Below are 11,777 nucleotides of genomic sequence, written 5' to 3'. Positions count from 1 at the left end.
TAGCACACTGAGTATAGAATTACAAAGAGAAATACAAAGAAGAAAAAGAAATCCCAAATCTCCCTTTACAAGAGTAATCCTTCCTATCTCTCACATGAAAATACTCCCTCACATGAATCTTGTTTTATCTTTTCCTCTCATCTATACTCTTGTCTGTAAAGATGAGTATCATGGATTATAATTTTCTAATGCTAGTCAAAGTAGGAATCCCATTTCGAATTGATGTTTCACCTGCTTAACTCCTAATCTAAGGAGTCCCTCTCAAGTTTCTCCCTCTCCGCTCATCACTCTCATCTGGCCCCCACTAATATTGCATGGAATATTATTTCATGGTTGCCAACACATGCCTTAACAGTTTTTTTAGAACTGTAATAGCTTTGATGGTGTGAGACTCATTATTTTACACCCATGCATAGTATAGGCCCAGAATACTGGCAAATCCCATATATATTATAAATGCCAAGTCCAAGGTATTCAAGACTTGGTCGTGGACCCATGATCCGTATGCTGGAGTTTCATTAGTTTTGTAATGAGGGATCTAGTTGATTTGGTAATAAACAAAGAGATGGGTTCGTTTTCGATCTGACCAAAGCAATGCCTTTGGATTTTCCTTACGCCAGCAACAAAAAAGACGTACACATCAATCTCCCAACCCAACCATTTTTATATCTCTTCTCCTTAATTTCCCTCCCACTGCTCTCTCTCTCTCTCTCTCTCTCTCTCTCTCTCTCTCTCTCTCTCTCTCTCTCTCTCTCTCTCCTCATGCCAACAAGGGTAAGGCACCTTCTCTCTCTTGTGTGTGTGATTCATGAACACATGGTTCATGAGGTTGAATCTTTGATTGCAGGCTGTATGTTGCGGAGAAAAGGCGGTGCTCGTGACAGTATATGTGGAGAAGCCGAGGAGGCAGAGACATGTGAGCCCTAATCGTCACCGTCATCATCATCATCACCACCACCACCGCTATCACCGCCTTAAACAAAAGGAAACACATAGTAGAGGCGGTGGGGCGTATGATCGGAGAGCGGATCTTCTTCTTTACTCACAACACCTGAGGGAAACCGCACGAAGCGAATCGGTAGCCAACACTCCAGTCCATCCTCCTCTCTCGGCACCGAACAATCCACAACACATAACTAGGGTACTAAACACTACCTCCCTAACCCATTCTATAATTCTAATGAAATGATTAATTCAAGATGAATGAACTTGGTACACAAGTTTTGGTCTTTTCGAAGATAGATTCTATATTAGTTTCTTTGGTACATTTGATTTGGTGTCCCCAACTAGGCCGCAAATTTTAAAAAAAAATTACAGTGGGACCCATAGGATGATCTTAATCTTCCTATCTGAAGAGGCTTCTGTAATTTTTAAAGTAGGTGCACCTAATGTGTGGGTAAAATATAAAACTCATATAGGGAATTGATATATGAACACCATTTTCAGCAATGTCACTCTCCCCTTAATTTACAGTTTTCCAATTTGCTGTTATAATTTCCATAGGGCTATCATCAGCAAATCAGAAAAGTGTTTAATTAAATGAGGAGTACCACTATCAACAAGGGAGTGGGGATATCATATATATATATATATATATATATAGACAGAGAGAGAGGAAATGGTTTGTGTGCAGCTGCACAGATAACTTATCTATGCATGACCGCACAAATCATAGTGGGGGCCACATTTTTTGGGGATCCAAAGCATTCATTTGGAAGACACTTCCATGAATAGGGTGTGTACCAAAAATCAGCCCTATAGAATAAACCCAATCAAAGTTGGAGGGGAAAATGGACAGACACTGTTTCTGCCCATTTTTTCCCTCCACAAATGGCAGGGTTAGGATGATCCTAAATGGCTGATTTTCGGTACACACCCTATCCATGAAAGGGCCTTCCAAATGAATGCTTTAGATCCCTCAAAAAATGTGGCCACCCCATGGTTTGTGCAGCCATGCACAAATGGCTTATCTGTGCAGCTGCACACAAACCATTTCCTCATATATATATATATATATATATATATATGAGGAATAAGATTGTACGCTCGACCGTACCTAAAGTTAGGTACGGTAGAGTGCCAAATCACATGGGTCCCACATTTTTGGTGAGCATCTAAACCATTCATTTGCAAGGCCCCATCATAGATAGGGTGCATACCAAAAATCAACTCCATAGGATCATCCTAACCCATCCATTTATAGAGGCCAAAATGGACAGACAGTGTTTGTCCACAAATCTGCCCATTTTGGCCTCCAGTTTTAGAAGGGTTAGGATGATTCAATGGTGCTGATTTTTGGTATGCACCCTATCTATGATGGGGCCTTGCAAATGAATGGTTTAGATGCCCACCAAAAATGGGGGACCCATGTGATTTGGCACTCTACCGTACCTAACTTTAGATACGGTCGAGGGTACAATCATTTTCCTCTATATATATATATATATATATATATATATATATATATATATATATGAGAGAACATTTCCTACACACTTGTGTAGGTAAGTTACCTACACACTACCTTAAAATACAGTGGGGGCCCACATTGTTTGGGTGATCCAAACCATTCATTTGAATGGTCCTCACATAGATAGGGTGTCCACAAAAATCAGATCCATAGGATCATCCTAACCATTCAAACTATGGGGGCAAAAAATGGACTAATTTGTGAAGGTTTATACACGTCCATTTTACCTCCACAAATCGTAGGGTTGGGATGATCCTATGGATCTGATATTTTGTGGACACCCTATCTATGTGAGGACCATTCAAATGAATTGTTTGGATCACCCAAACATTGTGGGCCCCCACTGTATTTTAAGGTAGTGTGTAGGTAACTTACCTACACAAGTGTGTAGGAAATGTTCTCTCTCTCTCTCTCTCTCTCTCTCTATATATATATATATATATATATATATATATATATCTACTATAATAAGCCGGAAGCATTTTTTACTGTTCACCCCTGCCGCGTGTCATCGTCCCCTCCTCCCCCAGCTGCTTTTTGTCTGCTTCTTTACGGTTCAGCCCTCCAACAAATTTTGATTTCCCTCTTTAATTTCAATCTTACCCCATATACATGCAGCTTCTGTGTATACCTCCTCTTAAAGAGAAAGATATACACTGTATTTCTGTGTATAGAAAGGCATACGTCCCCTCAATTTACCCCATATACATGCAGCTTCTGTGTATACCCCATTTTAAAGAGATATTTCGGTGTATAGTTATGTCAGAGATGTTTGACTTTTTTCCAGTAATTGTCATAAATTACTACATGTTGTTCTATTTTTTTGGTAATTTAAAAACTTTGTAACCATTTATTGGTAATTTGTCATTGAAAACTTTATAACTTTAGCTTATTTACTTTTTTTTTGTCATGATTACTCTGTTTTTTGCTACCAACATTTGCCATCATTTGACATGCGCATCTTTGCGAGGATCTTTTATTTGTAATTATTACTTTTTTTTTGTGTTTGCTAGCAACCGTTGCCATTCGCATCTTTTCACCGAGAAAATTTCAATCCTACCCCTTGATGCTTTTAACAAAGGCACCCATTATATCAAATAATTTCAATCCTATCCCTCCTTTATGCTTTAACAACGGCACCCATTAAAGCCGTATAATTTCGATCTTACCCCCTCCTTTATGGTTTTTTAATTAACAAACTATATGGTGATCTTGACCATCGGATTTAAGATAAGAGGAATTATGGAAACATCTATAGATTGGAGGGCTAGGATCGGCCTATGGAAATGATTTTTGGGGCACAACCTATTTATGTTGTGTTCCATCACATGGACGGTTTGGATCAACCTATGACGTGGTCCGTACAGTTCTTTCTCGGCCCGTGCATCGCACGGGTTTTTTTACTAGTATATAATAAGTTGGGATGAAAAGAGGAGGGTTTTTTCGATTTTTTGAAAATCACTTGAGAATTACACGTCACATTTTTTGACTTTTTTGAACAAATGCCCTCATTCAACTCATATAATTTCAATCCTACCCCCCTCCTTTATGCTTTTAACAAAGGCACCCATTGAATAATATAATTTCAATCCTACCCCTCCCCCCTTTATGCTTTTAACAAAGGCACCCATTAAAGCCGTATAATTTCGATCTTATCCCCCTCCTTTAAGGTTTTTTAATTAAAAAACTATAGGGTGATCTTGACCATCCGATTTAAGATAAGAGGAATTATGGAAACATCTATAGATTGGAGGGCTAGGATCAGCCTATGGAAATGATTTTTGGGGCACAACCTATGTATGGTGTGTTCCATCACATGGACGGTTTGGATCAACCTATCACGTGGTCTGTACTGTTCTTTGTCGGCCCGTGCATCGCACGGGTTTTTTACTAGTATATATATATACTGGCTACTAATATCCGGAAGACTGTCTTTGGATAATGGGACGAACTCACTTTGTTTTACGATCTCTCATTAGCCGCTTAGAGCTTTTTGGTGCGTGCACTTTCACATGATTATTCACCACTCTTTAATTAACAAAAGCATAAAATCCCATCTTGTGATCTCCAAAATAAAAATAAGTTCCTTAATATCCAAATTATAACATCTCACTCTCATTTAATCTATTTTGATAGGCCATCTCCGTACATAGGAAGCGGAAATATTCACCCACTTGCTTGGGCGACTGGAAGAAGGTGCTGCTTCCAAGTTTTATAAGATCGCTGGGGCACTTTCAACGAAAGAAAGAGAAAAAGAAGACGAAGAAACAAAGTGGATCAGTTGCCAATAAGATGAATGCACTTGTGAAAAGTTTCGACGTAAGATGAATTATCAGAAATCATGATTCACTCAAACTATTGATTTTATAGGGGCCCTGTTTGGATTGCAGGAAATCTTTTAAAAAATTTTGGAAAAGAAAAACTTTTTAAGAATTTCAGGTTTTTCATTTTTTCATTACACATGAAAAAAGGTAACCATAACATTTCCCTGTAAATTGTGAAAACAACAAAGAGTTTCCGTGAGAAATGTTTTTCCTGCAATACAAACGGGGCCTTTGGGTGAAGAATTTCCATGAGAAATGTTTTTCCTACAATACAAAGGAGGCCTTAAGGTGCTACTTAGTTTTGAATAACTGATTGAAGAACTTGTTCAGGTTAAGAAGAAGTGGGGATTCGTTTCAAAGCTTTTCTCTACGCTTGGAAAAGGCAGGTGATGATTAGTCAGCTAACTTTGGAGTTAATTTCGTAATCCATTTAAATAATCACTTTATAATCGATGTATTCGGCCATGGGTTCCATCACGGCTTGACATTAGGGCGGAAGAGATTGTAATTTTATATTGTTAAAGAAGAAGGAGAAGAGAAAAAAAAGGTTAAATGCAGTTGTAAGCTTTTTCTAATCTCTCTCTGTTTTAGATATTACTAAATTCTTTTCTTAAGTAGAATGATTTGATGGCCCACCCTATATAACATTGATCCTTCCCTATTTTTATTTACTGAATTGGACACCCTTGTATTTGGTCTTCACATGTCAAAAGCTGTCGTTCAAATGTGAGCTGGAGTTTCAAACCTAAAGGATAATCTAAACATCCAAATAACCCCTAAGCGTGTATTTAGAGGTATTAACTACACTTGGAGCTCTAACAATTAATGTTTGATAAAATGATTATCTGTTATATCTTATTGCTCGGACCAAGAACCAGCACTCTTTCAATGCTGAAAAATACAAGGGTAAACATTAATGCCGTTCAAAGTACATACTGTATATACATAAGAAACGTTCTTTAGTCTCCTTGGGAGAATCAGTTGTGATAGTTGCAATAACCATGGAATCTAGCATAGCAATGGTAGCGGCACTAATGAAAGATGTAGTTTGGAAGACTCTGCCGTAGCAATAGAAGATCACTGGGTTTTCTTCTTGCCTGAGAGACGATATAAAACCTGTGCACCATAATCATGGGTAAGACAAGAACAAAGAGTTGCCGATGGAAGTGCTATGTGGCTAAGGCAAGGGGCAAGAGTGATGGATAACACCTGATGATTAATTTTTTTGGTAGTTAAGCTAGATTGAACCTCTGACCCCCAGGTTAGAGAACAAAGCCTTAACCAGCTGAACTAAGGCTCAACCCCTAACCTTATATAAAATGCGTCCACCAACAATGTTAATTATTTGAGCCCCAACTGTACATCATTTCTAGAACGGTTATAATTATTATTGCCAAATAATCATAGTTACCCTCAAAACAAGATATTATAAGGATCCAGAAGGCTTTCCTAAAAATTAAAAAAAAATTTATTGATTTGATTAGAGAATAGGTGCCGAGTTCTAATAGTGTTTTCACAGATATTTATGATCATCAGAGCTATCAACTAGTCAGAGAAGAGTGCCATTATCAGATCAAGGAAGGGTGGACAGCATCTTCCTTTTCTTTTTGTTATTCCTGTCTTTATTCACGTCCATTTCTTATTGAACTTGTATAGACGTGACAATGTATTCTTGAATTTCCTTGTGGGAAGTGCAGGCCGTTGGGACCATCTTAAGATGGCATGCCACTAATCTCTCTCCCCTTAGATCTCTAATCCCCTAATTTGTATAGATTTTCTAAATGTGTGGACCCATCTTTTTCACTCTTTTTTTCCTGACGTCTATTTAAAGGTTATATATCAAAGAGTTGGGATCATAGTTAGCAAAATGCCAATCCAAATGGCCCGCCTGTTTCTGATAGATACACAACCTATTTATGTTACACTTTATCATTGGTTGTTATAACCCAATCCACATAGGAAAGATTAAAGAGAGGGGGCTTCTAGCTGTCAAAACAAGGCTCTATAGCTCAAGGGCAAATAACTTTTGAGGGCATCTACAGAGGCCCTAAAGCTCCCTTTTGGAAGTTTGTAGATCAGAATAAATGCATTTCTACATTGGTATTTTGCAAATAAAGAGTGTGCTAAACTACCACTAGACCAAAAGCAGATGCATAGCTCCTTTTCTTCAATAAAAATGAAGCTTTTGTCACTTTCGTAACCATTTGATTAATTGTTAAACCCTATCACATATGAAGATTTCTTCATAGGAGTTTTCTTGAATAAAAATGAAGCTTTTGTCACATTGGTAATCATTTGATTAATTGTTAAACACTATCACATATGAAGCTTTTTTAGGGTAAGATGTAAGATTCTACAATTAGCACACACAAACATGTAAATAGCAAAGAGAGTTTAATGCTTACTCTGAGATGAAATTTCATACGGAACGGCATTGGTTAGATCGCTGCTGTCGAGTATACTCCCACAGGGCGATGGCACCACTAACATGAACGTTAAGCGACCTGACAACACCCAACTGAGGAATCTCAATGCATTCATCTAAAATATGTATTATGTCCACAGGAATACCCTCCTTTTCCTGCCCTAGAACCAGAACCTGGAAATAGGTAATGTTAGTAGGATGTTCAGAGATTTCAGTGAACTACAAACATTAGAGGATTTGTGAGTTTTTGATATGATACCGTTTTCTTTGGGAAGGAATACTTGTCAAGAGGCGTACTGTTGGCGGTCTGCTCCAAACCCAAGATGGAGTAACCTTCTCGCTTTTTCTTCTCCAAGAAGACTTTTAAGCTGCATACAGGAACCTCCATGATAGGCACCCACTTCTCAGCTGTCACACTGACAATCAAAGCAGTCATTTGAGATGCAACCAAAGATAATGTTAGAGAAAAGCAAAGGAGTTTGTAATTTAAGCTAGTTGGAAGGTGACAATAGGACAACTTTATTTAGTATCACGGATAAGGAAAACAGATAAAATATCTCCCCTAAAAGATAAACCAAGCTAGTTTGAAATTTCGGTTTCGGCCTCAGCTGAGAGATAAACTGAGAAAAACGTAGGAATTGATCAGTGCCAATAATTGAGAGATAAACTGAGAAAAACTTAGGAATTGGTACAGATTACGGACAAGATTAAATTGATTTGTTTACTACACCTTCCTTAAACGCAAGTCTAATTCTCTTAACTGTATATAAACTCACATTTATACGAATTGACCGGGCTACAAAACTGACTCACATAGATATTAAGATCTCATAAGAATAACACGAGTTAAAGAGCAGATGACAGCGCATAGCCATAATTCACCTGATGAGTTGGAATTGTTTATCATGTAAAACACTCGCATCAGCAATGGTCAATCCTGCAACTTTGAATACCTACCATGGTAACAAGAAAAAAGAACAAGATGAGCTTAAGGAAACTATTGAAAATCCCAAGACATACAAACATAAAATGATTTTCTTCAAAACAGACCTCACATGTCCGTGCTAATCCAGCAAGGTTAGGTATGCGATCAAGCAACGACGCAACAAGGATTAAAGGTTGACGACTTTCTCTAATCCTTTCCATAGCTACACTTCTTGAGTGGATTACTGAACTGAGATGCAAATCTTCTGTTTCCATTTCTGCCATCCACATTAAGTTCAGTACATTATGATGCTAGTAGAGTAAATGTAAAGACTGAGAGTTGGAGAAGAAGGCACACATATACCACTCAAATAATTAATTACACAGTTGCCGGAAGCAATATTTTGAAAAACGGAATCGAATTAAGTAATCCAAATAAGTAACATAAAATACTTATATTAGAACATGAGCCACATCAAATTAAATAGTAGATGGAAGAAAAATAAACCATTTGAGATAATAAGTTTTTAAGGTTCATAAATACCTAGTAATGCATTGAGAAATTCAACATTGCCTAAAAACGAATTAGCATCAGTATCCTGCCTTCCATGCTTATAGAGCGTGATTTTCTTTTGGAAATCCAAGAATGCATCGTGAGGGATTTGTGTAGCTGATTTTCCTTCATCGCTCTTCAAAAACGCGTCCATGTCCTTACAACTTTCTCCTGTTGCGAGACTCTCATTCTTTATGGTCATTACATTATTCGACATAGAATGTCGAAGATCTTCTCTAGCATCCTGTAATGCTCCAAGATGAGATACGAACTATACGGATAGGGAGTACGGAAAATTGGTTACTTTCTTACATTCAGAAAAGTGATCACTTGCTCCATGAGGGATATGGGAACACATTCAAACTCGACTCCCTTCAAAAGTGAGCAGATAGTTGTTTAGATACCCAAAGAATGAGATTGATTTGAGAGAGATGAAAGGCATAAGTGCAATGACTAATGTATACAGTATCTTTCATGCAATTCGAAGTTTCAAGCACTCTACCTCGTCTCGAGCACTAAAAATTCCAACTGGAGTTGCTGAGGTACAGGGATCAAACGCATCAAGAAATCCTTGCATTGATGCCCTTAGCCTGAAACAATGATAAATCAAATAATTATGCAAGGTAATGCAATAAAGTAGAGCTTGATGCTTTCAACATATATGGCAAATGACACCAGATACAGAATATGACCAGTACCTGACCTGAATCGACAACAACAATGGAAAAGTTTCATATCTAAGCTAAAATTATGGTTTGCAATTAATGCTTCCATGTGCTATTGCCCAAGAATATTGATGAGAAATCAACAGAATCAAGTGCACAATAGAACAATGTTTTAAAAGCCGGAACCATGACGAGAACAGGCCATGTATTTGGTCAAGTCTCATCAAAGCCGTTGAATTTTACTCAAAATCAAATGAACTTCCTGTTCGATATTTGGATCAATTGAACCACTAAAAGTGACTGTCCGGGTGCAACCCAAGCAGTTCATTTATATGCTAAATTAAGGCAGTTAATTTGCTAAGCTTCATAAACTTTAGACTACAAAGGTTCTAATTAATGCATGGCTCAATTACCATGATAATAAGGTGAAATCATAATTAAAAAATGACAGATGCTAGGAAGACATTCTGTTCCAGGCTGGTCTCTAACAATCCTCCTTTTCACCGCTTGTGGTCAACACCAAAACCTGTTTTTTACAAGAGCTAGGAAGCCGCTGTTTCGCAGAAATTTCTTTGACAGGGAATTGCTCTCGATGGTCTCGTTACTTCAGGTCTTAGAAGGTAACTACATTAGTTCTTCAGGGGTGGATAAAAGGTTATGGGTTTGGGATTCTACGGGTTATTTTTCGGTAAAATCTTTCTACAAAGGACTGAATCCGTTTGAGGAAAATCTTTCTGTTGCAAAATTGTAGAAGATTAAGGTTCCCTCAAGAATTTGTTTCTTTGGATGGTCGGCGATTCAAGACCGTATTCAAACAGTAAACTTTTTGAGGGCAAGGAATATGATCATAGTCAATCATTGCGCTTTGTGTATAGAAGTGGGGGAGTCTGTGGAGCATTTATTTATTCATTGCAAAGTAGCTCGAGAGGTTTGGGGAGGGGTACTGTCGAGATTCGGTATCAAGTGGGTATTCCCTTCCAATGTGAAGGATCTTTTTGAAGGGTGGTCTTTTATTCCATGGAGGAAAAAAGGGAAAGTTTTGTGGTCGATTTCGTTATTGGCCACGGTGTGGGTTCTGTGGTCGGAAAGAAACAATAGGATTTTCGTTGGGCGTGCTAATTCTTCTTACTATCTATATATCAAGGTAGTTGCGTTATCGATTTCCTGGGCGAGGGCGCTGCCAATGTTCAAATTTGTCTCGGCTTTCGACCTGTGGGCGGGATGGAAAGTGGTTTGCAACAGTCAAGTCCCCGATCCTAGAATTTCTCAGAAATGGGCCAATCCTCCTGTTGGCTTTTCCAAGTTGAACTTTGACGGATCAAGTTTGGGCAACCCCCGTCTAGCCGGGATCGGGGGTGTCTTAAGGAATTCAGATGGGGAAGTTGTGCAGGCTTATTCCGGGCCTATCGGTGTTGCAGATTCAAACGAAGCTGAAGTTAGAGCCGCATATCAAGGCATTCTGTTGTTAGGGAGCGAGAGGGTAGCGAACACTATCGTGGAAGGAGACTCGTTAAATGTCATTAGGTGGCTTAAGGGTTCGGAGGTTCCTCCTTGGAGATTTCTTCGTTTTTTCGATGAAATAAAGGATATAACGGTTGGGTGCTCTGTCGCGTTCCAAAATGTTAGGAGATCAGCTAATGAAGTCGCTAACAAGCTGGCTAAAGCGGGTACGGTCAAGCAGTCTCTGGAGCTATACGACTTTTTGCCCCCTTAATATCTTATTGTATTGTTTTCCTTTTTCCTTTCCTCCTTTGTGTAATACTGTCATAGTGGGGTGTGTGGGGGGACTTTTTGGTCTCTCCCTTTTTTAATATATTCAGTTACCATTCAAAATAAAATAAAATAGGCATAACCCTACCTTTGTACATGCAGCTGTAAAATCCTGAATATAACATAATATAATATAATGTGAGAAAGAGCAAGAAGGAAGAGAGAAAAATCATTGTGGAAGAAGTGCCACTATAATTTCACTACTTCAAAAATGAGGTTTTTACAATGGATTATATAGTAGATGTAGAAATGACATATATACCGTTAATATGGGAAAAAATGAAAGCTGGTAACTCTAACTATTTCCCCCCAATTTGTGGCCTCCTTGACTACTTTTCTTCTTCCCTTTTCTTCTATTCTCTAGTTTGATGTGGCATCAATGCTAAGAGAAGTTCTAAGATGCTTTTTTGCAGACTTGTGAAGGGGAGGAGAACATTCAAGAAATCAGATCTAGAAGGAAGGAGTGATTACATCAACCTATTTGCACGGACAGATTCATGAGAAGAAATCGATAGTCAGTACTCAGTTCTCACACCCTTTGGTAAGAAAACATTAGATCTATATGGATCTAGATCTGGACAGATTCATGAGGAGAAACCGATAGTCAGTTCTCATTCCCTTTGGTAAGAAAACTTTAGATCTATAT

General features: G+C 38.2%; 2 protein-coding genes across 3 annotated transcripts in view; one reads left to right on the top strand and one right to left on the bottom strand.

The window, feature by feature from the left end:
- The first annotated feature begins 644 nt into the window (after positions 1-644).
- Positions 645-5,452, top strand: LOC143876499 (uncharacterized). Its single transcript, XM_077378201.1, has 4 exons — positions 645-774; positions 848-1,141; positions 4,607-4,789; positions 5,125-5,452. The coding sequence occupies exons 1-4, from the start codon at positions 763-765 to the stop codon at positions 5,182-5,184; spliced, it is 549 nt and encodes a 182-aa protein (XP_077234316.1). The 5' UTR covers positions 645-762; the 3' UTR covers positions 5,185-5,452.
- A 151-nt stretch (positions 5,453-5,603) lies between these two features.
- LOC143877157 (tRNA/rRNA methyltransferase (SpoU) family protein) overlaps positions 5,604-11,777 on the bottom strand; it is a 47,229-nt gene continuing 41,055 nt past the window's right edge. The window contains exons 29-36 of one of the 2 annotated variants that reach the window (XM_077379028.1): positions 9,199-9,286; positions 9,009-9,068; positions 8,688-8,940; positions 8,270-8,421; positions 8,102-8,172; positions 7,479-7,635; positions 7,200-7,393; positions 5,604-5,910 (exon numbers count right to left, since the gene is read on the bottom strand). In XM_077379028.1, the coding sequence (XP_077235143.1) occupies positions 7,214-7,393; positions 7,479-7,635; positions 8,102-8,172; positions 8,270-8,421; positions 8,688-8,940; positions 9,009-9,068; positions 9,199-9,286 (961 nt within the window). In that variant the 3' untranslated portion in view covers positions 5,604-5,910; positions 7,200-7,213. Of the gene's footprint in view, positions 5,911-6,997; positions 7,394-7,478; positions 7,636-8,101; positions 8,173-8,269; positions 8,422-8,687; positions 8,941-9,008; positions 9,069-9,198; positions 9,287-11,777 lie in introns of those variants that run through there. The other variant, XM_077379030.1, reaches the window with a different exon arrangement.

The sequence above is a fragment of the Tasmannia lanceolata genome, unplaced genomic scaffold (genome assembly GCF_043159265.1).
Source record: "Tasmannia lanceolata isolate RefF3 unplaced genomic scaffold, GAP_Taslan_0.1 ptg000005l, whole genome shotgun sequence".
Lineage (NCBI taxonomy): Eukaryota > Viridiplantae > Streptophyta > Magnoliopsida > Canellales > Winteraceae > Tasmannia > Tasmannia lanceolata.
The sequence above is the reverse complement of the archived record's forward strand: the minus strand, read 5'-3'. Positions and strand labels throughout refer to the sequence as shown.